Source organism: Mixophyes fleayi, chromosome 3 (genome assembly GCF_038048845.1).
Source record: "Mixophyes fleayi isolate aMixFle1 chromosome 3, aMixFle1.hap1, whole genome shotgun sequence".
NCBI classification, from domain to species: domain Eukaryota; kingdom Metazoa; phylum Chordata; class Amphibia; order Anura; family Limnodynastidae; genus Mixophyes; species Mixophyes fleayi.
The window spans coordinates 126,218,061-126,245,187 of record NC_134404.1 but is presented as its reverse complement, the minus strand read 5'-3'; the positions used below and the strand labels follow the sequence as shown (position 1 = coordinate 126,245,187).

The 27,127-nt window shown below is 38.2% G+C and overlaps 1 protein-coding gene and 1 long non-coding RNA gene across 8 annotated transcripts in view; both read left to right on the top strand.

The window, feature by feature from the left end:
* LOC142142770 (uncharacterized) overlaps positions 1-27,127 on the top strand; it is a 508,920-nt gene that overhangs the window by 229,902 nt on the left and 251,891 nt on the right. The window lies entirely within an intron of this gene.
* LPP (LIM domain containing preferred translocation partner in lipoma) overlaps positions 1-27,127 on the top strand; it is a 251,578-nt gene that overhangs the window by 142,666 nt on the left and 81,785 nt on the right. For all 7 annotated transcript variants that reach the window (XM_075202315.1, XM_075202312.1, XM_075202314.1 and 4 more), the window contains one exon: positions 13,460-14,113. In XM_075202315.1, coding sequence (XP_075058416.1) covers positions 13,460-14,113 — 654 coding nt within the window. The remainder of the gene's footprint in view (positions 1-13,459; positions 14,114-27,127) is intronic.

Here is a 27,127-nt window from a genome sequence, read left to right as displayed (position 1 = left end):
ATGCTGACAGCTACAAGCTGCGATGACAGAGCTGGCTGGCACTTCATGTTGGCGTAAGTTTAAAAAGCGACATAGAGGAATGTGCATTTAAAGCGGCAATGTCAGGACCCCACAGTTACACACTTCAGTCTGTGTTGCAGTGTGGAGTACATCATTAATGCTTGTATAGAGAAAGTTTATACCTAATGTTTCATCATTTTATTAGTGTCTACCCATTTTTGTATCCTTAGAGCTTCATTATACGCTTTGATAATATATTTATCTAAAACACAGACAGAAGTAAAATCTTCAGACAAACACTGGTTCGCACCACACATAGTCACTTTTAATTTATATCAATTATTTTATTTATAATTGTATATTTCACAAACTCCAGCTACATGCAAATTTACATTGAATTATTCTCATTGTATATTGAACACATCCACACTGGGATTACTGGCTTTTTAGTATTTTAAATGCTAAACATTTATTCATGTATACATATTGCAATTCCAGTATGGTCTTAGATTGTTTATTAACATTCACACCTTTAACTGAGAGAGAATATGATATAATATAGATGAATGGTAATGGTTATTTTGTCTTCTTTTGTTTGTTTGTTTTTTAAATATTGCTGACCATAGTATTGTATGGCAATCAACAAGGAAGCAAACTACACTTTTTATTGCAGGATGTTTTTGATCCCTTTTGCAGCGATAACAGCTTCCACTCTTCTTGGAAGGCTTTCCACAAGATGTTGGAGTGTTTCTGTGGCAATTTGTGCTCATTCATTCTGTAGAGTATTTATGAGGTCATGCAGTGATGGACGAGAACGCCTGGCTCGCAATCTCCGTTCCAGTTCATCCCAAAGTTGTTCAATGGGGTTGAGGTCCAGTCAAGTTCTTCCACACTGAATTCATCAAACCATGTCTTTGTAGTCCTTGCTTTGTGCACTGGGGCATAGCCATGTTAGAATAGTAAAGGGTATTTTCCAAACTGTTGCCACAAAGTTGAAAGCATAGCATTGTCCAAAATGATTTTGTATGCTGAAGCATTAAGGTTGTCCTTCACTGGAGATGAGGGGCCTAGCCCAAACCCTGAAAAACTGCCCCATATCATCATCCTCCTTCACCAAACTTCACAGTTGGCATAATGTAGTCAGGCAGGTAACGTTCTCCCGGCAACTGCCAAACCCAGACTTGCCCATATGACTGCCAACCAGAGAAGCGTTACTCGTCACTCCACAGAACATTTTTCCATTGCTCCACAGTCCAGTGTCTGTGTCCCTTTACACCACTCCATCCAATGCTTGGCATTGGTCTTGGTGATGTGAGGCTTGCATGTAGCTGCTTGCTATAGAAACCCATTCCATTAAGCTCCCGCCGCACAGCTTTTGTGCTTAAATTAATGCCTGTGGAAGTTCGGATTTTTTTCAGGTATGGAATCGGCAGAGTGTTGGCAACTTTTACACACCATCCGCCTTAACAGTTGTTGACCTCGCTCTGTGACTTTACGTGGTTAACCACTTTGTGGCTAAGTTGCTGTTGTTCCTAAACGCTTCCACTTTCTAATAATATCACTTAAAGTTGACCGCGGAATATCCAGCAGGGATAAAATTTCACAAACCATCTTATTGCAAAGGTGGCATCCTATCACAGTACCACGCATGAAGGCACTGAGCTCTTCAGAATGACCCATTTTGTATCACAAATGTTTGCAAATGGAGACTGCATGGCTATGTGTTTGATTTTATACACCTTTGGCAACAGGTCTGACTGAAACACCTCAATTCAGTAATTAGCAGGTGTGGCCAAATACCATTTGTCCATATAGTGTGTGTATATAATGTATAATGCGCGTTACTATTTTTACATTAATGATATTCAACTATAGTTACTTCTACTAATTTTAATCAATGAGAATGTTTCATAATCAGAGGACACCCCAACAATATAATCCATATGTCAACCCCAGATGCACAGTAAGATTCACATAATCTTTAATCATTTTCAGTATATTGATGACAATTATCCCTTTATTATCATAAGGGCAATCTTATTAGGGTGCCTAGAACTAGATGGAATTACTATAGTCAGTAAAAGAAGTTAATAACCATTCATTATATAAATCACTGTAAGGAGGGTCCAGTATAAAAGATCAGTTTATAGACTAAAGGGGTTTTATAACAAATGAGTGCATGTAAACTTAATATCAGTTTCTATAATGACTGTTGGTTTGAACAAATGTCAGTCATATTCTTCATTCAATCAGCACATCTGGATAAGGCTAAATAGTTGGTGAACCCTATGGTTCTTGAGACAGCAATGGCAAAACGTGTGTCTGGTCACGCCATACTATTGCGCGACCTGTCATACATATGGGGTACTCATTTAGAATATTGGAAAATAATTGATCTAATTGATAAAGTGCCTACATTTCAGAAATAGGATCTGTGAATTCTAAACTTTTAAGTTAGGTGATCATGGAATTACTATTTACAACACCATATGATACTGATTAAAGTAGTGAACTAAATGATCACAGAGTATCAGAGACAGTGACTCTGGATACAGACTTTGCTCAACAGTAATATATATATATATATATATATATATATATATATATATATATATATATATATATATATATATATATATATATATATATATATATATATATATAAACAAACCATAAACGTTTATCTGAGCTCCTTATTGTGATAGTTAAGTGATTCTAGGTTTGCAGCCTCTGGGTAGATGGGGGAATAAACTCCATTCCTCCAAATAATTCAAACACAAAAATTAACGTTTTTAAACGCAAGAAAGTGGTCAAATAGGAGCGTGTTTAGAAAGGGGAGGGTGTAAAAAAAAAATGGCAAGTGTTAACCATAAAGTTGTATATTGTATGGCTGTCTGCCTGGAAAAACTAAAATGAAATTCAATAAAAATGTTTAGTATATCAAAATTTTAACAACAGTATAGAAAGTAATTAAAGTAATGAAATTGTCACTTAAGAGAAAATAAATAAATACAGTGCTAATGGCCAAAATTGCACTAATCGTAATAACCAATTAGTAATAAGCTGTTAAAAAAAGTCTTAACTAATAACCATTAGAAATGTCAGTATTTTATTACGTCATAGACACATAAATCACATGTCACTTTTTTATTGATAAAATATACATTAAAATTAATAAATGATGAATTTATATGCATAATTCAAATAATGATCTCATATTATTTACTTTAAGGTAGTACCAGCGGGAGTGACTGCATTGTTGCTTATCTATTTCTTAATTTGATCTGTAGTGCAATCAGTAGAGGGCGCTTGTTTGTTTATATTTTATTGTATACTGCTGGCATTGGCTCTTTCAGTTTTAATGCTTGCTCTCGACTTTGTAACCTGTCAAAAGTCACAATGTCAACGTTTTAACTATGGCGCTATTGTGATTGTCGACAGTTTGGTGTCTGCTTTCTGAATGGTGATGATTTTATTGTCACCATTTGACTGCATCTCAGCAAGGACAAGAGTACTTTTAAGGAAAGTGAGGTTAGAAGTCACTAATGACAAAAGAAAGCAAATGCAAGGCAGGCATAAGAAATGAACAAAGCAATAAACAGGCATAGAAAGATAAAAATGTATATATATTCTAAATGTAATTTAGGAAATATCTCCCAATATGTGATTGTTTTCATATCTGGGGATTAACCTGATAATTATAATCAAGACATAATGAAGCTCTGAAGAGACAAAAATGGGTACATACTATAAAATGATTAAACATTCGGTATAAACTATCTCTGTACAAGGACTAATGGTGTATTCTAATTGTGATGTCAGAAATTTGTTAAAGATAGGCAATCTATAAATTTAAAACAAAATTGATTGTAAACCTTAAAGGAAAAAGACCAATTTTTACATGCACAGCTTTTTTTTTTTTAATACTTCACCTTCATACCAAGAATATGGTTTGATTTTAGTGCATACAAATAAAATATACATTTTAAACATTTCAGTCCTGGCGGTAAATGTATCAAGTTGCGAGTTTCCTACTAGTTTAAAAAAGTGGAGATGTGGCCTATAACAACCAGATTCTAGTTTTGTATTTAGTACATTCTACAAAATAACAGCTAGAATCTGATTGGTAACTTCTCCACTATTCAAACTCACCAGAAAAACTTGTAGCTTTATACATTTACCCCCTAGAGTGCTCCTATTGGAATACACTTTTTTGTTTGCTGGAAACACATTTATACAAAAAGTTATTTTTAAGTGATCTGGTCACAATAAGCTTATTTGCATGTGTCTGTTGCAGGTGCAGGGGGGCATCTGCCCCCCGGGCCGGTCCAATAGTGTGCTAAAATAGGCTTCTGAGTTGTGTCTTGCCCCCCGGGCTAAAGCTTGCCAGCCCTCCCCTGTTGTATTTGATACCTACCAAGCAATGAATCTTGTCACAGCATTTCCATGTATGGAGAGAGCTTTTATTTTAATGTTCGGCACACTGTAGTTTTAAATTTGGATTTTTGTTTATTTTATTATTGTTTATATTATAGGGGGTTGATTCAGTAGCTATAAAAAAAAAATTACTTTTTTTAATATAACTGTTTAGTGGTTTAAATTCTGTACATTTTGTATTCTCTTAAAACGTGTAAAACCTTCTTGGTATGTTGAAACATCTGCAGCAAGATGCAGTTTTATTGTAGCACAACTCGTTGCTGTAGCAACATCACTCCAGCTCACTGCGTTTTGCAGGATTGAGACATGGATCTGTCATGCCTCAGTAGTAATGTCTGTACTGACCAGATGTTATAGCTTTCCAAATACAATCAGACCTCTCCTGTTTACATTATGTCATGAAAATACATCAGATGCTTATTTATTTGAAAACACAGATATGTTGTGTTCTATGTGAAACAGTGACCTGCAACTTAAACTTTTATATTGGATACACTTGTTCAAGTTAATAATCCAATGGCAGGTCTTTTATATTTGTTACAAAATAAGTTTCAAAAATAGGTAGTCTTGTTTTACGCTTCTTCAATGCTGTAAGTTTTTATGGTTTTAATTTGATTGTACATGCGAGTTACCAAATTTTAATTACAAAGCAAGCTCTTGATTGATGTGAATGTAAATGTGCAATCTGTATGATAAAACAGAGTTGTAAGACTACAGTTAGTTAAGGCTAGAGACTAAGTAGGCTAAGAATTACTTGTTTTAATCGCAAGCTTTATTAACGTTTTTGTTGTGTTTTTTTTTCTGTAATGTACTATTGAGTCACAAGCATGTATGATAACTTTCCCTGAATTCATTTTTGGTCACTTTGCATCGTGATTTTACATATTTATTACATATTTATTCTAGATGGGTTTTCTCCCTGGCAGATGCTGAAATGTCCAGAATTTTAAAGTGTATTTGTAGTTCTTTTTCTGCATAGTTGATCATTTATTGACTGAGTGTATAATGCAAAGTGCCTTTGTGTAACTTTACAATCGTGTCTCTGAGTTCATGTAATGTTAAGGGATTTCTCTGTCTGCTTACTGTGCGCCATAATCATTTTCACTAACCAGCAAAGTGTTTCCTGAAATGTATCGAAATGATGCATTTAGTTGTTTGTACTTTTATTGTAAGTGGGAATGATGCTGAGTTTGTAGTGCTTCAAACTTCTACAAAACACAGTTGTTTACTACAGTACTTTATGGACTATAGCACAACTAGTGGCACTTGGACTCTGGACACATCCAGTGCATTTTTTTAATCTTAAGTTTCAGCTGGAAAATAAAATTTTTATATATATATATATATATATATATATATATATATATATATATATATATATATTTATATATTATTATTTTTTTTTTTTAGGCCTCGGCATTAGGACGCAATGCAGTCTGTAGTTGTGCACGTGCATTTTTCTTGTGCATATACTGCTAAAAGTACAGTCTGTAATAAATTAACCAATCTATCTGATGCACAGATTTTGCTATCATGCACATCCACGTTTTCTTGTTTTGTGCTTGAGCAGCGCTGGTGTAAACACAAATAAACTCTGCCTTTTAGGATGAATCATGTAAAATAACCCAAATTGAAAAAATGCGATAAATATCTCATGTCTAATAAATGGGAAAAAAACAGCTTTAAAAGATGATATGCAATATATCATTAAAAGTGTGTAGTTTGTCCACTAATCATTATTTTTTTCCAGTTTCTATTGTTTGCTGATATAAATCAATAACTGAGAGGGAGGCTACTGTTGCTGGTGTTTCATGACCTAGCGGTATCCAAGTACTTCAATGAACGATTGTGTGTGCAAGTGTGCTAAGGACTTCTATCAATTAATATTTATGTAACTTATGCAAAACATGAGTACTGTGTTACTGATTCAGTAGGAATGGTATCTCTGCGGGATGAGCGCCTGAAATTTGCATAAGGAATGTTAAAGCCAGTAACATTAGGAAGCATTAAACCCCTTCTTGTCTTAGGCAGGGCCATACGTTTGTGGGTGAGAAGAGGGCGTTTCTGCCTCTACACACAGATCATCATTAGAGTATGAAAGCGAGCCATCAATATTATTATATATAATGTATGGAATAATGCGGAAGATATTCATAAGTTTGGGTAACAACATAATTTTAAAAGCCTCTATGCGGCCCAGCCAGGAGACCTCGAAGTCAATCCAATTCTTGGCCAATGTGGAAATATGAAGGAAAATTGGGGAAAAGTTAGTCTCAAATATAGTAGATAAGGTAGGTGGTATATGTATGCCCAGGTATTGCAGAGACTCCTTTACCTAAACAAAAGGAAATTGTTTTTGCAGAATCGAAAGAGAAGAATGTGGTATATTGATAGGAAGGGCTTCAGATTTAGTGATATTAAATTTGTAAAGCAAGGCCTCACTATAACAATCCAAAATGAGTTTCAAGGCTGGCAACGAGGTCCCCGGGCTGGTAACAAATAAAAATACATCGTCCGCAAGCAAACACAGTTTATGTGTGTAAGAATGAAGATTAATGTCTGGGAAGTCTACAGCCTGTCTAATTGTGTGTGCTAGAGGTTCTATAGCAAGAACAAACATTAAAGGAGATACGGGGCCCCCCTGCCTAGTGCCATTGGTAATAGGGAAGGAGGAGGAAAGGAAGCCATTGCTAAACACCTTTGCGGAAGGTCCCCGATACAGGGCCAGAATGGAGTAAAGTATAATTCCCTGTATACCAAATTTAAGTAATACTTCTTTCATATAGAGCCAATGAAGCCTGTCGAAGGCCTTCTCTGCGTCCAGAGAGAGCAGGACAAGTTCCTCTTTGGCTCCAGCCAGATCCACCACATCTAGAATATGACGTGTGTTATCTGATGCCTGACGACCCAATATGAAGCCAACCTGATCCGGATGGGTCAACTGTGTTAAGAGAGGGTTCAAACGATCAGCTATCAATCTAGAATAGATTTTCAGGTCAGTGCTGAGTAATGCTGTGGGTCTATAATTCTTACAGTCAGTGATCCTTCCCAGGTTTCGGGATAGTTATTATCTGCCATCAGGACACCATTGTACATTTTTGTAAGCAGCAGGGCCAGCTCTGACCTAAGTATGGTGTAGAAAGCATTAACAAAACCATGTGGACCAGGAGCCTTGTCCTTCGGGATGTGTTTAATGACATCCTCTATCTCTTGCTGAGACCAGAGAAGGTTAAGTTTCTCTAAATTATTTGTGTCCAGTGAGGGCAGGTTCAGGTGTTGGAGGAATGCAGAGATGGAAGTTTCACTTGGTTGCACTGTGTCTTTATCCTCTTGAAAGTTAGATAGTCTAGCATAATATTTAGCAAACTGGTTAGCTATGACAGCAGGGTTGTGAATCTTATTGCCCTTTGAGTCATAAAGGGTTTTTATTCGGTTTCTGGCTTGTTTACCTCTAAGTTTACGGGTCAGGAGCTTACTGGCTCTATTGTCCGTTGACTAAAATTTTTGAAGCCATTTGGTGAGGGATGATTTCATGCGGCTATGAAAAGTGTGTTGAGCTGTTTCCTGGCATTTATTTCTTTTTGAAGAGCTTTAGAGGGGTGTGTCTAGTTTTGTAGCTCTAGAGAGGTCAGAGTGGACTCGAGTGTCAATTGGTGTGAAAGGTATTGTTTTTTTAGGTGGGCACCTATTTGAATGGCGGAACCCCGGAGAACTGCTTTTAAAGCACACCAATGCATGGAGAGAGAATTATCTTCTGGGTTATTAAGCTGAATATATTGTGACAATGTCTTCGAGAGAGCGACCCTGGGTACCAATGAGGTAAGTAGGACGGCATGCACCAGAGTCTTGGAGGAACCTTAGTAAGTTGAAGGTTCTTGGTCAAACTATGCTCCGATAGAATGGACCATGTGATAGGGAGTATGTTGATAGAGCTGGTGTGTTGGAGTGTCCATTTATCGGTCAGGACCATATCCATTCTGGAGTAGGTGTTGTGGACTCCTGAGTGGTAGGTGTATTCTATTGCATTTGGGGAATGCACCGGCCAAATGTGATATGTCAAGCTCTGCCAATAGTTTGCGGAAAGCAGTAGAGGGGTCAAGAGTGGGATCAGGGCCCGCAGATCTCTGGGGTCTAGACTTATCTATTTTGGGATCTAGAGTCAGATTAAAATCTCCCAGCATAATCAAATGGCCTCTACGTACCTTCTTCTCACATAGTGATCTGAGAAAAGGTATTTGGTGAGAGTTGGGTGTGTATAAGGTTACCGGTTTGTCCTCTAGGGTTCCATCCAATATAATATAATGCTCAGATTTATCCTCTATTTTTACTTGCAGGCACTAAACAGCACAGCCACGCCATTCCTTTTGAACGGGCCATTAGCAAAGCATACCACTGGGTATCTAAAATCTCTCATTTGAGGGTGAGCACAGGATGAGAAATGTTTCTTGCAATGCTATAACATCTGCACTACGCTTATGAAATATTGTGAGTGCCAAACGGTGTTTATTGGGGGGAGTTGAGTCCCTTAACATTTAGAGAATAAAACTGAACCATGAGTTATGAAATCTGAAGGGGGGCGATTTAAAGTTGAAGAGCCAGTCCTGTTTTTAAGACGTGATTCCTGAGTGATCAGAGTGGAAGGGGGAGAGCTGGGGTAAAAGGGTATAGGGGGGAGAAAAATGTGAACTGACCTGAGAAATGGGGTCAGAGCATTTGCCACAGAGGAAAGCGTGTGGAAAACTGGTTAACAAGGTCCCACCCACAGGGCACCCGGATGGGGGAAAGTGGCAACAATGTGTCAGCAATAGTAATGTAGCAACATGTGGTGTTACCAATGTATTTTAGGTAACAGTAGTACCATGTTAATATAATGGGAGCACTATGTCTGTGGGAACTTAACTTGACTTGTGCAACAATTACCTGGCGCATAATGCATTGAACATTAAATGTTTAAACATTGGACATTCATCAGTCAAACCACTAGCATTAATACTTATCAAGTCGGAGGTAGAAGTTGTGAGAACTTCAGCAAACAGGAAACCTCAGTCTTTGGGAGCATGAGACCAGCGAAAGCTTGCTTGCAGCAGGTCTGGGAGGAAGAGGTATCTGCCATTTCTCTAGGAGTTTAGTACCGGCTTCAAGGGGACGAGATGACCTAAGTGGAGTCTTCGGGGTGGGCTCGTCTCAGATTGATGGTAGTAAGTGAAATATCTTGAAAGAGTTGGAGGTCGTTAAGTTGAGCTGCGTTGCTCGGGTCCCGTGCAGCTAGTAATATGGCCTCCTTGATGTAGAAGAAGTGGACCCGGAGGAGGGTGTCCCTTGGGATATTGCCTGGTGAGGAACCAGCGCGTGGGAGACGGTGTATACGGTCAATAAGAAGGTCCTTATTATCCACAGAGGGTAAGAGCTTCTTAAAGAATGGGACAACATAGTCCTTTAGATCTGCATTTGATACAGATTCTGGGATGCCTCTGTTCTTGATGATGTTCCTGCGGGAGCGGTCCCCTAGATCCGGCAACTTTGTTTTTCAGAAAAGCAACATCACTCTGGAGGGCACTATGTTAGGAAGAGAGATAATTATGAGAGGCGACAAGTTCCCCCATCTTCGTCTCCAAGTGATCCATATGATCTCCGAGTTAAGTAATGTCAGTTTTCAGACCTCCAATCACTGCTTGCTATTCAGAAGACAGATCAATCCGAAGGGCGGTTAGCATCTGATGTAGCGTAGTATGGAGAGTACGAGCTGTTAGCGGGACATCCAGTGCTCCTTCTGGTCCCAAGTCAGGAAGGAGAGCACGTGGAGGGGGGTCACTGGTTCCTGAGACTGTGTCGATGTAGGCGAGCTTCTTGAGGTAGAAGGTGAGCTGGACGCCGTTTTAGTCTTCAGTTGAAATTTAATTGGAGGAGCTAAGACAGTCGGTTTGATCTTTTTAGGAGCCATATCTGATTGCCCAGTGAGATGGACCTATGAGGTCTGAAGAGAATCTGTTCCTTAGGTTTGCCGTGCAGGGGGTTACCTTACCTGTTAATTCAAAAGACCTCCATTAGGGTGTTGGTCGCCCCTAGAGGTGCACAATTTGGACAATGTGGAGCCCCGTAGTGTGAGAACGGTTGGGTCTATAGCCTAGCAAAACAGGTATTCAGATGCCCAAAACAACCCCCTTTCCACTATGGCTGGGATCAAGCGCAGGTTTCCGTGCAAAATGCTGTAGCTAGTGTGCTTCAGGAGACAGAATATCGTTGCTCATTGATTTAATAGTGTGAGATATAATGACGCCGGGTACCGGTCAGAGTATAACTGGCAGCAACTTGTTGCAGTAATGTGGCCAGCCGTCTGATAAGAGACCTGAAGCCCAAAACCAAGAGGCTCTGGTGAGGTATCGCTCTGTTGCTTTCAACTCACATATAAGGATACCCTCACCTGCGCTGATGGTGTACATTAGGCCTGGGGTCCGAGCTCCCTATCCGTATACTATATGTATTCTTAACTGCTGTCAAATTCTATATTTCAATGTATAGTAATTTGTATTACAAGGTTCTATACCTACTTGCTTTCAATCTCTTAGATTGTACGCTCCTTCGAGCAGGGCCTCCTTTCCCTCTGTTCTCCACCATCTTAACTCTGCTCTCCAGCTCCTTGTCTCTTCCGTGAGGTCCTCCTGCCCTTCTACCCCGCTGGGGGCTCTCACCTCTCATCTAGCTGTACATTGAGCTTCTGAGTTACTGTGCTTTTTGTTAACTGTACCGTGCTGTCTCACCCTGTATCGTGTTTCTGTCTGTCCCTGTACGGCGCTACGGATACCTAGTGGCGCCCTATAAATAAAAATTAATAATAATAATCTCTGTACGTTTATAGAAATTAATAGGCACATTTTGTATTTTTGTTTTCAAAAGCTCTTCTGCTTGTTTGCGTTCCAGGTTTGCTCAATAATGTAAATAATGCTGTGGTAATGTTTATAGAAGTGCATGTTAATTATATGAAAGTTTGTACCTTTTTTTTATCAATAAATATTAGAAAAAGCAGTACTTGCTAATCCTCATGCAAATAAAGACTGCAAGTTTACAGAAGAAAGTTCTGTTGGCTGTCCAACCTAAGGGGAATGTGTTCCAGTTGTAAAGAAGTGTGATTTATTACAGTGTCCCTGGATTTCTCAACCATAAAATGTTTCTACACTGTTGTCATAGAAATGCATATGTTTAGTGTTCAAAGTCCTTTCATTGTCTGGTACAACAAAAGTGGTATGATATTTTCACAAGAATACTATCACTTTTTTTTTTTTTTTTTTAACAAAATACAAAGTGAATTAACAGAAGTTGAATGTAAATCAAATCAATATTTGATGTGCCCGTCTTCAAAACAGCATCAACACAGGTTTTTGAAGAAGCTAGGCACAGAGGTTGTTCCAAACATCTTGGAGAACTAACCACAGATTTTCTGTGGATATAGACTTGCTCAAATCCTTCTGTCTCTTCAGGTAATCTCAGACAGACGCAATGATGTTGAGATCAGGGCCCCAAACTTTCAAGGAACCTCCACCATGCTTCACTGTTGCCTGAAGACACTCATTATTGGGCCGCTCTCCAGCCCTTGGGGCTGTATTTCAGCAAATGGAGTTGGGGATTTGGTCAGGATTAATGGCGTCCTCAAAGCTGAGAAATAAAGGCCAGTACTTATCCATCATGCAATACCAACAGGGAGGCGTCTGTTTGGCTCCAAATTTATTCTACAGCAGGAAAAGGACCACAAACATACAGCCAATGTCATTAAGCACAATCTTCAGCGTAAATTAGAACAAAGAGTCCTGGAAGTGATGATATGACCCCACAGAGCCCTGATCTCATTGAGTCTAGGATTACATGAAAGTGACAGAAGGATTTGAGCAAAACTGCATTCACTGAAGATCTGTGATTAGTTCTACAAGATGTTTGGAACAACCTTCCTGCCAAATGCCTTCAAAAACTGTGCAAGTGTACTTGGAAGAATTGATGCTGTTTTGAAGGTAAAGGGTGGTCACACCAAATATTATTTTGATTTAGATTTCTCTTCTGTTTGTTTACTTTGCATTTTGTTAATTGATAAAAAATAAACTATTAAAACATTCTTACTGTGCATAATTTTTTCCACACATACCCAAAACCTTTTCACAGTACTGTATGTGAGTATAGTGTGTGTGTATATATGTGTATATATATATATATATATATATATATATATATATATATATATATATATATATATATATATATATACACATATATATAGATATATATAGATATAGATATAGTGTGTAACCCAACCTCGATGTTCAAGTGTAACTTATGCACCAAGGTAAATCTTTGTTATTGATGTGTTTTTGTTTTTTTTTTGTTTATTTGTTTCACCCCCCAAAAGTCTAGGCAGAGGAAGCAGTTGCGTATACAATCGCCTTTTTACATCTTTCTTCTTGTTTGCCCCTATTCACTCGGAACAACAGAAGAGTAACTACATTGACAATACACTTTCCTTTGCCACTGTCTTAACATTTTTAGTATATTGCTTACACTATCGTGCTGAAAATGTAGTTGACTGATATTAAGCTTCCTTCCAGACAAAAAAAAGCTTTATAGCATGTAGACAGCTGACATATGACTGATGCGTATTGCATTAGTGGTGGATCATTGTGCTTATTTACAGGAACACACTTTTTCACTAACATGACACTACATACAATTTGTACCTTTGTAAATTTCCATGCTTTTACCATCTTGCATACCGTAGTCATTTTTTACATCACCAGATTGGGACAAAAACAATGCAAGCCAAACACAACTATTTTGTGCTCTAAAGAGAAATATGTTAATGTTTTTGATGCACGTTTGTTTTGGAATGTATTTGGAAGAAAATGTGATTGAGAGAACAAGTATTGTATTTACCAAGTTATATTTTGTTTGTTAACCAGCTATTTTTATATACACATGTTGTAGCTTTACTTCCATATTTCATGTTTTGGATTCAACAAGGGTTCATTTTTCTTCATTGTAGGGCTCTGGCTCCACAACCGGGACACTGACTCATCCCTCAGCTGGAACTCCTGTAACTGGTCATAAGCGGATGATCATACCAAACCAACCACCTCTTACGGCAACAAAGAAGTCTGCTGCAAAACCACAGCCACAGTCTACTTCCCAGCCTGCACCAGCAGGATCGCCAGGAGCACAGAGGCCTCAACCTGTTCCTGCATCTTATGCCACAGCTTCCACTCCCAGCCGACCCACGTTTAATGTTCAGGTTAAATCTGCCCAACCCAGCTCTCATTTTGTCCCACCAGGACCCCAGCCGGGTCAACCTTACAGTGTTGCTCCAAACCAGTACTACGCTCCTCAAAAATCAACAATTCCTCGTGAGCCAGAGTATATTCCACCTCAGCCTGTGCGCTATGCAGATCCTAGTTATGGGTATCCCCAAGGTAACCAAGTAAAGTACCAAGATCCTTATTATCCAGCAACACAGGGCTTTGGAGGAAGAAACAATTCTGAGGTTCCCTATGCACATCAAGGTGGATGGAAACCTGAACCGGCTTATACTTCAGCACCTGCAATGGGTCAGCAGCCTCCTGGGGCATATCCACCTCCTAATAGTAAGAAGACCTATATCACTGATCCACCCTATGCTCCACCGCCCCCACCTCAACCAAAGGTAAGTTGATTCTAAGCATTATAATTAATTAACATGTTATGTGAGTATTGTATGAATTATACATAAATTAGAATTAAATTAATGGTATTCTATAAATTCACCTATATATTGACCAGAACATGGTTTATGGACCCAATTTTGAAGACTTTGTTTCTTCTTCCGCTTTATCCTGTTGGCACGAATATAAGCAGGTAACAAATCGTTTTTGCTTCAGAGCAGTTATTATTGCCAGTAATGCTAAAAGCTTTGTGTGAAGTAGGTGGGAGTGAGTTTCAAAAAATAATGAAGAATATGAACGTATACAAAAATAATTTCACTTAATTTCATAATTAGGAGGGGAAACTTAAACAACCTTTTGAGATTGCTATGGAAACATAAATCTTAATTTTCTGTCTTGAAGGCAGCAGGGAGAGGTCCATTACCTATGATTTTAATGTCCGTCTTAGAGTTAAATAGTCCCTGTATTGATCAGTGCCTGAGTGATTTAATTTCCTTCTTAGCATGCTGCAAGTGTTTGCTCTGTCTTTATAACATGGGTGTGTAAAATTGAATGATGATGCTGCCAACTTGAGCAAGCTCCTTGCAAAATAAGAAACATGAAGGTGTTTAGCTTCAACCTTAAAGTGGCTTTATTTTCAAATTCAATCATGATTTTGGTTTAGTGACTTTGATTTACAAATAGTATGGAAACTCATCAGTACATATATTTTGCAGTATAATGCTGAAAAACTAGTGTCTAACATTATAGGACATTACCGTACTAATCACTGGGTGTGATATAGGCACTAAGTAGCTTTCCTTGATAGCATACTGTTATATTACTAGTATTTCTAATTAACACTTGCCCAAAAACATAAATTATGGAGATGCGTTTACTGTTGAGCATATTTAATTTTAGTAATGCAGCCAGTCTGTAGAATGCACCATCATCCTTTTCCCCCTGTTACATTTGCCCATTTTGCAAGTAATTGTGTTGATTACATCTACACCTCCAGGATCCAATTTTCAACCTTTCTCCCAAAACCTAGCACTAGTACTAGCACACCAAAGCAGAAAATAATCATGCTAGGCACTGAGTAGGTAGGTATTAGCAGCCAGCCAGTTACTTACATATAGCTTTGGGTGTGTGATACAAGAACAACAAGCACAGCTAAACTTACTGAGGGTTTAGCAAGGCCTTGGGGGTTGCTGGGGAAAAGGGCAACTTAAAAAAACAAAAAACAAACATTTTGCCTTAAATATGTTGCTTATTATCTCTAATACCATTTATAAGTGTTAGGCTGATAAGTAGTCCTTAAATATACGAGGTTTCTGTGACATAGTACAGGAGGAAGTGTTTGTGTTGTCTCTGTCATTGTGGTGCTGTGACCCTACTTGGTTTTGCGGGGTATATTTTTCGGATGGCTTTATTTTTGGTGGTTTTCGGTGGTGGTGTACTTTTTGGGGTTTTTTTTTTTTTTTGGTGCTCTATGTTTTCGTTCAGCTGTTGATACAAATCTTCAGCTCTTGGTGTTATGTGCTATTAGGTTCTTGATTTGGTGATCTTTCTGTTATTATTTTTTTTTCTTTTTCTTGTTGATAGGTGTGTTCAGATTGTGTTGATTGTTGAATGGGAGTCTATGGGGCCCATTTAGGAAGCCCTAAAACATGGCAGAGACTACTTTTTCTGCATCATTTAGGCATTTTTAAGTAAAATGTTATTGTACCAAAAGTTCTGCATTAGGCAAAGTACCACATTAACAGCAGTCCCCATAATGGTCAACGGGACTGCAGTCTGGGCAACGACAGAGACACAACACAGCCACCTCCCTCAACACTGCACCACTGAAGCCTCCATCAAATCATAACCCACAGGACTGGAACCCCTGTAACCTCCACTAGGTACCAACATCCACTACAGGCTGCACACTTACAGGTGTAGATGTCCAGAAGTGTCCAACACCACCACCACCACTCCAGTTCTTAAGAAATGTCTTCATTGGTAAAGAGCAAATGTAAAAAATCCCAGTATCTGGCATGAAAGGAAAGAAATGGGTCAGCATTTGAGGTCCAAGCACAGAAACTTGGTTAAGGGGAAGTATATCTTGTTTGCATTTGAGCTATCTGGTTTGAATTGAGCTATTTGTTAAACAGTGCTAAGCTTTCACATCCATTTACATAATCTTATTCCTGGTCCCTGTGCTAAGGACAGACCTTGATGAAAACAGCTGAGAATGTTTGAAAATGCTTGAAGCCTAGACAAGTAATTGTGCAAAGCTGCCTGTGAATGTACAGTAATGCTAAGAAAGAACATCTTGATTAGGTTAAATGTTGGATAATCTACAGCAAAGACCATTACCAGGAAATGCAACAGATTGTGGAGCAGATTTACTTATTAACACATAGAAGAAATTGCAGGGAAAAAAAAAGACAATTTCTTATAAGCCAGGAGCAGTATTTGAACTTGCGTATGGAACCATACAGTGTGCTATATCAACTATGCAATAATACTGAAGACGGCATATTAAAGTATATGATGTGTAGCATTGATACTGTATCTTATTTATTATCTGACATTCGTTTATTAAAGAATACAGGAAATATAATACACTAACAAGAAATGCAATATGTTCTAAAACATTGGAAAAACAAATTACAGCCTTGCAGCTCCTGAATTGAATAGTCAGAGCAGAATTTCTGTTTGGGTTTTTCATGGAAGGCATTACTTTCATTTTTTGCTTCCATACAGAACATTTGTGTATGTTAATATTCTGTTACAGTGAGAGTTCATAGCAAGTAGAGTATACGTAGGAGGAAAAAAGGTTACTCCCACAGTGTTTTTTTTTAGCACAGTTGTGCAATGCGTGTGCAATTCCTTTTATTACACACCAAAAAAGCAATATGTCCTCTTCCTTTTCAATCCTTCATGGCAACAGTTATATTGGTTTAGTCTCCCAGTCTCCTGTGGTGGTGGTGTTTTTGTTGTTGTTTTTTTTTTGTTTGTTTTTTAGTCTCTAGCTAAGGATAGAAAGGAGTGGTAGTAGTTTTGTTTTTTTTTCTGTATGTGTAGGGACTTACCTGCATTTGTTGTCCTAGCAATACACTTCTGGTGGTGCAAGCCGAGGATCAAGTCAGGATACCCAGAGACCAATAGTTGCTTCTTTTTGTAGCAAACATGAAGAAGCTTGGATCTTTGAAATTTAATTGAAAATGGCATTTCTGACAGTGGTAGGCACTGTCTGGGGTTAAATGATGCCAAAACGGAGGATCAGACATAGGAGGACCTCAGAACTGCAGGGTCATTCCACATCAGATCACCCCAAAAAAATGAAATGTCCACCACCCATATCAGATTTGTTTGAAATTTTTTTGCTTAAGAGAGGATGTCAAAACAACTCTTTCTGACAAATATCTCAACTGTCTGACGATTAAATATTGATTTTTCAATTTATTCAATAATTTACTAAACGCTGCTTCTTTATCCAGTTTATTTGAAGTATCACGGGTGTTTATTAAGGAATCGCCACAAAATTTGGACCCCTAAGGTAACTCTTCCTCCCGAATCCAAAAATCCAAACCAAATTACTTATCTGCCTCATGTTTTGCGTTAAGGTAAAAACGCACATTTTTCGAATAGAATTAAAAACGTTAGGTGCAATCAACATTGGGGATCCCATTTTTTTTGGGGGGGGGGGGGTGGAGGGGCTGTTTAAAAAAGTTATACATTACTACCACAAAAAAATCAGCAGGGTACTCATAGTGGAGAAAAAAAATAATGAAGTTGATGCTCGATTACTGTTATGCATGAGGACGTTTGTATCCCTTCAGTGATGAAGAAGCAGAGAAATGGTGCTCTGTTCTAAGAGTGGTTGCAGCATTATCAGCCAGGACCACTATTCCTTTGGATGGCTGAGATCCTCCTGGAGATCCTATGGATAGGAAGGTGGACAATTGTTTTAAAAGATTCATATTTCTTTCGTAAGTACATTGAAATCAGGTGTATCTATGATGGCTTCAGTGGATAGAGTGCTCAGACTATGGGGAGTGACTCTTCATACAGATGTCCAGGATAAAAATTTATAGACAATATTTGCTGAAAAACATTGAGGATTAGTGTTCCTTTGTGAGATAGCAATTTATTTAATGGCTGTAGCTAGAAGAGCTCTCTGTCTGCATCCATGATCAGCAGATGCTCAATCTTAAAACAGTCTAGCAATACTCCCATTTCAAGGTTCTCTGCTCTTTGGTAATAAAATAGTGACCAGAAGTCATCTGAGGTTAAATCTAACCACCTGCTGCATAATCCTTGAGTGAAATATTTCCCTATATAAGTCTAGGAGACAATACATCAGAGTGTTACCACTGCATCCAAACAACTATTTTTGGTCTTTCAAATAAAAAAAACCCTTGTTGGCCAGACAACAGAATATGCAGTATGGTGGACACATTCTCTTCCAGATTGGTGGGTTTTGAATAGAATTTAATCCAGGCTAACTTCTATGTCAGATACAGAAGTCCGTTTTCCAGCTGATTCTGAGGTTGGACCCAGCTCTCCAGCACCACCGCACTGCCTGCCTGCTACCCATGCAGCCCTGGTCAGTCTGATAGGCCAGGGGGGATCCATCCACAGCAACCCTGATCTATAATGAGCGGTCAGGAGTACCAGCCCAGGTACACTAGCAACGAGGTACGCTAGCAGCGTCAGTTACCCAGAAGGAACGTGGTTCTGAGTGCCATAAAAGGAGCTCAGTGGTGGCAGGAGGGGCGTATTCGGAATAATGAAAGGAGACAGTGGCAAAGTAAGCCCAGCCAGTTGCCAGCAACAACAGACAGGGTGGCATTTAGATTTAAGGGTTTTTTCATGCAAGACATTTCCATATGGATTCCCTCTGTTATAAGCAAATAGGATTTTCTTGCATCTGTAGATCTTCATGATGTTTACATTCATAATCATGTTGCAGTTCATCACTAGACATTTTTCGGGTTCTGAGTATTAATTATGCTGGTGGCAGAATTACTGAAAAGGAATCGCTCTGGCCATATCATAAACAAGGCATAAAGTCATCTTCCTCCACAGCAAATAACATTTCTGGGGTCCAAATAGAGGCTTTGCAAAACAAAGAATCTCTACCAAAAGAGAAATGTGTAAAGATTCAGTTAGACTCAATGGGTTCTCTTACAATTATTTCTGGATAATGACATCCTATTAATAGGAACTGCCAGGGAATATCTCAACTGGTGACAGAATCCAAAAGTAAAAAAACTTAGTGTCTCTTTCACAAACTTATTAGATAATACTCACAACATAATCCAGTACCACATGCTGGGCCAGGCTCATCTAATATCAAATGTAGTACAAGTTGCATGGTCACCGAACGAAAAGAAATTACACACCAATGTTCTGGAACTGCAGACAGAATGCAATTCAGTTCTTTCATCCTCTCTCACTGGGAAGATGGGTCAAGGTATTGTCAGACAACAGGGCTGTATGTGCCTTCATCAATCGCTTGGTAGCAAGAGTAGGATCATGATAGCCGATTTATCTAAAAGTCATGTTATGGGCAGAGAGAAACCTGAAATCGCTTTCTGCACATCATGCGGCCGGAGGGGATCATACTTTGGACTCTCAGAAAATGTTCCGGTTTCTAGCAAGAAATTTCGGCCTTCTACAAGTAGACTTAATGGTGACAAATCAGAAATGTGCCCAGATTTTTCTCTCGCCACAAAGTTCCAGCAACAAAAGGGATAGATGCTCTGACAATTCCATTGACCTTTCAACCAGGGTATGTCTTCCCTAATTTTCCTCTCATTGCTCACATCCAGAAAAAGGTTAAAAAGGAAAAATCATAGCAATTCTTTCATTCTGGCCATTAAGCCCATAGTTTGCAGTAGTTCGGGAGAAGCTTTGGGAGCAACCATGGCCTCTAACGCTTAGGCCAGATTTCTTTAACCAAAGCCCAAAAAGCCCAATTCGTTATAAAGATAGTCCTTCTAGATTTGGATAAAGGAATTTAAGGAGGTGATTGACAGACTACACACAGGAAAAAGGTACTCTCTAGTGGTGTCTCATAATATTTGGAAGACGTTCATCATGTCACGTGGGCCTAAAGTGGATCCAGCTTTAGCTACTTGTTGTACATATTCTTTAATTTCTTCAGGGTGGCTTTTGCAAAGGTCTAATCCTCTCAACTCTAAAGGTACATGTGTCTTTACTCTGTCTTTCTAGATACCAAGTTAGTTTTAGAAGACCTTATTATCTGTTTTTTCAAGCACTGAAGAGAATTCATATTCTTATGTCCTTTGTGGCACAAATGGGATCTCGATTTAATTCTCAACACTCTCTTATGATCCCTTTGAGCTTTTATAGGAGGTTTCCCTAAGGTGGCTTTCCCACAGCCTTCAAATCTTTAGATGCTCTTTGAAAACCCATCTCTTTTTTTTAAAGGTGACCTTATCCTCGATAACACTATTCACACTAATGCACCTTCACAACTTTCCCAATCTCACGGTGGCTTAGAGGTTAGCACTTCTGCCTCACAACACTAGTGGGTCATGAGTTTGACTCCTGACCATGGCCTTATCTGTGTGGAGTTTGTATGTTCCCCCTCGTGTTTGCGTGGGTTTCCTCCGGGTGCTCCGGTTTCCTCCCACATGCAAAAAACATACTAGTAGGTTAATTGGCTGCTATCAAATTGACCTGAGTGAGTATGAGTTAAGGAATTTAGAATGTAAGCTCTAATGGGGCCGGAACTGATGTGTTTGTACAGCGCTGCGGAATTAGTGGCGCTATATAAATAATGATGATGATGAATCTCCACTCTGAGCCACACTCGCTCCTCTTGTGTCAGCTGTTCCCTCTTCCCTTCAGAATGTAACCTCTCTAATGAGCAGGGTCCTCCATACCCTTTGTTTTCATGTCTCCATTCATTTTGTCTGCCTTGTCTGTTCTTTGTTTTACGTATGTCCTGTTTAATGTATGTCCTTGTCTTCCCTACTGTACGGCGCTATGAAGCACTGTGGCACCTTACAAATTTGCGATAATAGTAATAATAACAAAGGTAAAATTCATTATGGGCAGCATGTTGGCTTAATGATTAGCACTTCTGCCTCTCAGGTCATGAGTTCGTTTCCCGACCATGGCTTTATCTGTGTGGAGTTTATATGTTCTCCATGTGTTTGCGTGGATTTCCTCCAGGTGCTCCAGTTTCCGCCCAAACTCCAAAACCATACTAGTAGGTTAATTATCTGCTATCAAATGCACCCTAGTCTTTGTCTGAGTGTGTGTATGTTAGGGAATTTAAACTGTAAGCGTTAATCCGGCAGGTAATGATGTGAGTGAGTTCAGTAGTACACAGCTACGGAATAAGTGGCACTATATAAATAGCTGATGATGGTGACAATCCCTTCTGCCTGTAGAGTGGGAGAACTACAGGCTTTGTAGACCGCATCTTATCTGCTGTATATTAAGATTTTATGTCAATAATATGTTAATTTTATGTTAATTGCATAGCCTAGCTAGATATTCTATTTAAATTAACCTTGTCCAACGTAGAAACACAATAAGAAATGTCTGAATTTAAAGCCCTACTCACTTAGTTTTGAGCCACGTCCATTTGGGTTCTGTGAATTGGCCATTGCCGAAGAGGTCCCAGTTCTGCTGAGAAGAGCTGAGCTGGGAACTTGGGAATATGTTTTGGCAGTGCAGCTTCATATTGTACATTGGCCTTTTCTAGTTGCATGTGGTAAAATTCCCAAAAAAAATAAGTAATAAGTGACCATCTGAACTTTTTATTACATTTTTTTATTTTTCCTTTGTATTTACCAAAATTGTCTTATACAAATATCATTATTATTTTGTTTGTACTCGTGTTCATAATGCTTATGAATCTTTTAGTAGTTGCTACATTAAAATACATTCCCTTGAAAGTGCTAAGGCTTTATATCTTACTTTTTTCATAAAGTATTTGTTGTATACCTTGGAATCATGAGGGTAATATCATTGGTTTGGAGATACACTGTCACAATTTGCACATGCAGCGCTAGTACTTGAAGTGGGGGGACCACATTTGTTAAGCTTAGAACAGACAATATATGTGCTTTAATATAAAATAATGCTTCTTTAAGGTTATCACTATTCTGTGAATGTTCTAATTTTCATTAATTTGTTTGAAAGATTACATCATATCACCTGTGTCTGTTCTATTCTCTGAGTAACATACATTAAAGCATCTATATAAATGTATTCCATCTTTTCTGAATATCAGGAATATAAAACAGTGAATGGCTGCATTCAGGAGCATGTAAAACAAGAGTGTAGTAGAGAGAGACTGCTACTGAATTCTGTCTGACCTGTTTTTGCATAAACAACATCATATTCCAAAGTCAATTATCTCCAAAGTACAATGTGTTCTGCAGCCAGAAAAGGCCTGTCAGTCGAGGATGGTGAAAGGGACATCAGCGCAGGAGTGAACATTAGTCCATTGTATTATGTATTATTTCAGAGAAGAGGGCTCTTTTGTGTGTGCGTCCGGAAACCAGAAATGATTGGGCAGCATCTTGATGCCATTTTCTAAATGGTAAATTGCAGATATAAAGTGCAGATTTTAAGTAAGCATCTATAGAAGGAATTAGGTTATGAAAACAGCATATCTGTTGGGAGAAACTATGTGATACGAATGAATTCAATTGTTGCATTCCATACCAGCGCTCTGCAAATCCCAGAACCCTTGCAACCATGGCGCTTAACATTTTTCTTCCGGTATTTAGTTTATCTTTGGCAAATTTGTTAGAAATATCAGAAAACCCTTTTGAATTCATTACCATTTTGTCTTTTTTGTCAGTTTCTTTAATGCGTATTATTGTATCTAACCTATGATTAAATATAGGGTATTCATTATATTGACAAAATAAAACCTTTTGGGTCTATTTTGCGCATTTTATTGAAAATACTGGGTGCCTCCAACTGTGTCTACTGCTTAGTGGATAGAGCAAGAACAACTGTCACTATAAAAATCAGTAATCTCTATGGAAAACACTCCTCCATAATTCTGTTCTTATTGCGTACACTAGTTGTCTTTTCCATAGGGAGCAATGATCTTTATAGTGACCTCTAGCTGCAGCCACCCATCATTTTACACAGTGTGGTAATAGCGTTACTGTTTGAATACTAATCTGTGACTGGTGTAATTCCTGTAGCCATTGGAACATTCTAGCTTATTTGGAAATATTTGACACATTTTATACAGAAAATATTATGAAGATTCAATGTTCTAGTATAAGAATGTACATTCTTGTACTCATACTATTTGTGTGATTCTAACTTGCCTGAATCAAAATAACATTTATAAGACATGGTGGTTATATCAATTATTATTATCCTTTATTAATGCATCTAAAACTAAAGTATTAGAGTAATGGGGTTGGAGGAGGCAAATGTATTAGACTTTCTTCCATGGTCCTTTTATTATACTCACAAACAAAGCATAGTAACCCAGCAATCCAGTCTACATTTAAGATGTATGTGTCTTTCTTGTATTGTTAATATTCCAACATGGTCCACTTGCACAGAGCTCTGGCAGGAGGAAGGGTGTTTTTTTTGGCTTATTTCCCTCCTTACAGATCCCACAATAGTATGCTCAGCCCAGTAATTGTTGGTAGTTTCACAGTTTTTACTTTTTGTATTTAAGGTAAGATAGAATTTGTTTACATCTGTCGTCCATTAGTTTCTTACTATATAAGCTTACTGTACTAGTAGGATTTGGAGCCACTTAGCAGGACGCAGAGGAAATTAAGTAAACGGACATCACTGAATTGTGTAAAAAAAATTCCCTACATTATTTGTGTAGTTTTCCATGATTTAAGATGTGGCAAGCAGCTGCTCACTTTCACAGGCAATAGACAGAATATAGCATTAGCTGTCAGATACAACATACACTAAGCCCTTGAAAGTTTTTCAAGTGACCATTTTCTAAACATTTACATATAGGTGGTTATGCTACATGTTTGTCCATAACTTAAAATGGCAACCAAATATAAACAAAAGGGGGCTTAATTGGTAAGTTCAAAGTTCACAAGCATACATAATCTCAAAATTGCCACTGTGGCATTTTTATGTACAATGTTGTATTATCACGAGGGATCTGAAGTGTGAAAATTACACATGTACTATCGATAAATGTAATGAGGGTTGGTAACCCTGATGATAATGTTTTAATTCTAACCAAGCACCTGTAAGAATAATTGCCTTCTATACCAAACAGTATTGGTGAGAGCTCATTTCCACTCACTATTTGGCAAGCCTGTTCTTTGTTTATTCGCTTCTTGGAATCCAGCGTTTTCAGAGTGTCATGATCCAGTGTCAGCACTTCAGGCACAGGGTAATGCTCTGGTGACAAAACAGTCTTAATAAATTATAGTCATTTACAATGTGTTTCAGTCACATTGCATTAAGATCACTGTTACACAAGTGTCACATGCCATGAACGTTTCTGTATGAACATAAGAGTATCCTAATTACATCAGCTTTTGTGTCAGTGTAAAGTCAGACACATGCCACGTCGCAGTGGAGCTGTTCTGAAGAAAATCGGAAACCGGAAAATATCATGTGCGGTAGATCAGCTTTCTCTTTTGTTGCAGTGCTCTTATACATTGTTGTCCCATATGTCAGCTGAAAAGTGATACAATCATAGGACCCTGTGTGACATTTAGCACTGGCATGAAATCCATGGCAGGAAATTGGTTAAAGATTGGTTGGTACAGTTAAGTTAACAATTGCTGAAACTTATCTACACTTGGGTATGTATTCCTTGCTTTCCCAATGTAGAAAGCAAATCATTTTCTTTTCTGTTTGTTCCAGAACGTTTTATGTTGTGTTTTTCTGCTAAATGTCAGCCCTGGCTTTTACTTCCCTGCCACTGGCAAAGTTTTGTGCATTCCAATCTTCCCTCATAAACTCCACATAATAATACAGTTCTATGTTATGAAGCTCCAGTACATTCAGGCACCAATGTCCTATTGTTTACTCTAGCGGACTTTAAGAGGAGAATATGAATAGGTATGTGCAATGTCATTTAATACACATTCACCTTGTAGCGATCACTGAATAGATTGTAACAGTATCACAAATGTCTTGGTAAATGAAATTTTTCTTCAAACTACTTTATTTTCTACTAATTTGCTTGCCCACTGAAAAATGTAAAGGTCTATTTGCTGTTGTGTCTGTACTCTATACAGATGTGAATTATTGGACACTAGTCCCTATCCAGTGAATGTCAAGGCAAATGTAACCATTTGGACTGACTCATTCTCTCAGTCATCATACATGCACCATGTACTATATATCACTAAACATCTTTTACTCTGTTTTGTGTGGTATGATCCTGGCCAAACGTTTTCAGAGACTGTCAAGTTCAGACTTGTGAAAAGGTCAAAAAGGCCCTGACCTATGGAAGTACAAATTTGCTGGCTGGCAAGCTTTGCTTGCTTCATCATGTTATTATGTTTTTTCTTTCTTGTATATACATGGCAAAACCAAAAGATGTAAAGATTTTAATTACAGTTGAGAACTGCTTATCTCTTTTGTACCCATGGTAGAAGGGGTTAGGGTCATAGTAGTCAATATTAGTGAGGAGAGCCACACAACAGAATCTGCCTGAGAGAGGTCAAAAAAAATATTTTGGACCTTCAACCAGTACCAGTCATGAAAAGCTGCCCAAATCCGATGTGTTTTATCATGGTTTGATAGGACAGCTTTAAAAAAGAAAGCTATAACCTGAAGTGCTGAAAACCTTTGTTAACCACTTTAAAATGGCTGCAGAACGGGTTGAGTGGTGAGGACCAATGGGAAGCAGCAGTGGCTATGATTGGGGCATCTCATTGGTTCTCCCGCTCACACACTTCATTTAACATGTTATGCAACCAGGGCTGTGAGACTAACCACATAGCCCAAGGAGAAGCAGCTGCACAGAGCAGACCCCAGGCAATGGAGAAGGGGGGTTGACTATAATGCTCTCTCCCTTGATGGTAGTGCAACTTTAAGTTGTACAAATGACACACAACAACTAAAAGGGTTTACATGTAAATGAAACTAAAGCTATTTGAATCACTTCTTATGATACACTGTTTCACATTTTATTTGGGATGCAAAATAGTATTTTATATAAGTTGCCCAGATTGTCACTTAAAGAGCCAGGCAAGGTGTCCCCAGGTTGCCATGTTAGAAGGGAGGTGCTTCTTTATCTTGCAACAGAGTGAGATTGGCTAGCTTGCTTTGCAGAAATAGAATGTGTTGGTTCAGGGCTGGGGTAGTGATGTAACAGCAGCTTTACTGACACGCTATTTATTAAAATCTTAGCTTTATATATCCAATTAGATCTTGTTTAGACAGTGTTGGCAATGTGTGAGACTTTGCTTCAACTGTAAGAAATGCACAGGGAAGGTAATTTAGTAAACCTTAATTTTTCTAAGAGAGCTGCAGTGGACTGTCAGGGTATCAAAAATCAATATATTCTACTTTGAAAATGTTGTTTTTGGTTTCTTTCATTTCTAAGCATCAACCTGAATATTGAAGCACCGGCTTTGTGCCTTCTTGTGAGTTAGTTGTAAACCAGGGCTTTGCTGGGATCTACAGATCAAGGTTTTTTTTTACATGCTATAGCTTTACTAGATTTTATTTTTACCTATAGGTTCTATGTTTATAACATTTTTAGCTTAATCTGAATTCTCATGGCCAATCTTAAATCAATTACCAGACTCCAAATATTTAAATTACTATATAATGGACAATGAATGAATTAAGAGACACGACATTGCTTAATGCATATGTTTATAGTACACCACTTGCAGTGCTGTCATGTATTGGGCATGATTTGCTTATGACCGTTCATTTTTTAAGTTACTCTTTTCAACATAACCTAGTGCTTAATTTACATCTTAAAATTATTATTAATACCATATGTTTTATGTTCAATTGCATCTATTCGGTTACATTTTTGATATGCACAATTGATGACAAAATCTAGAAATGACAATCCGTCT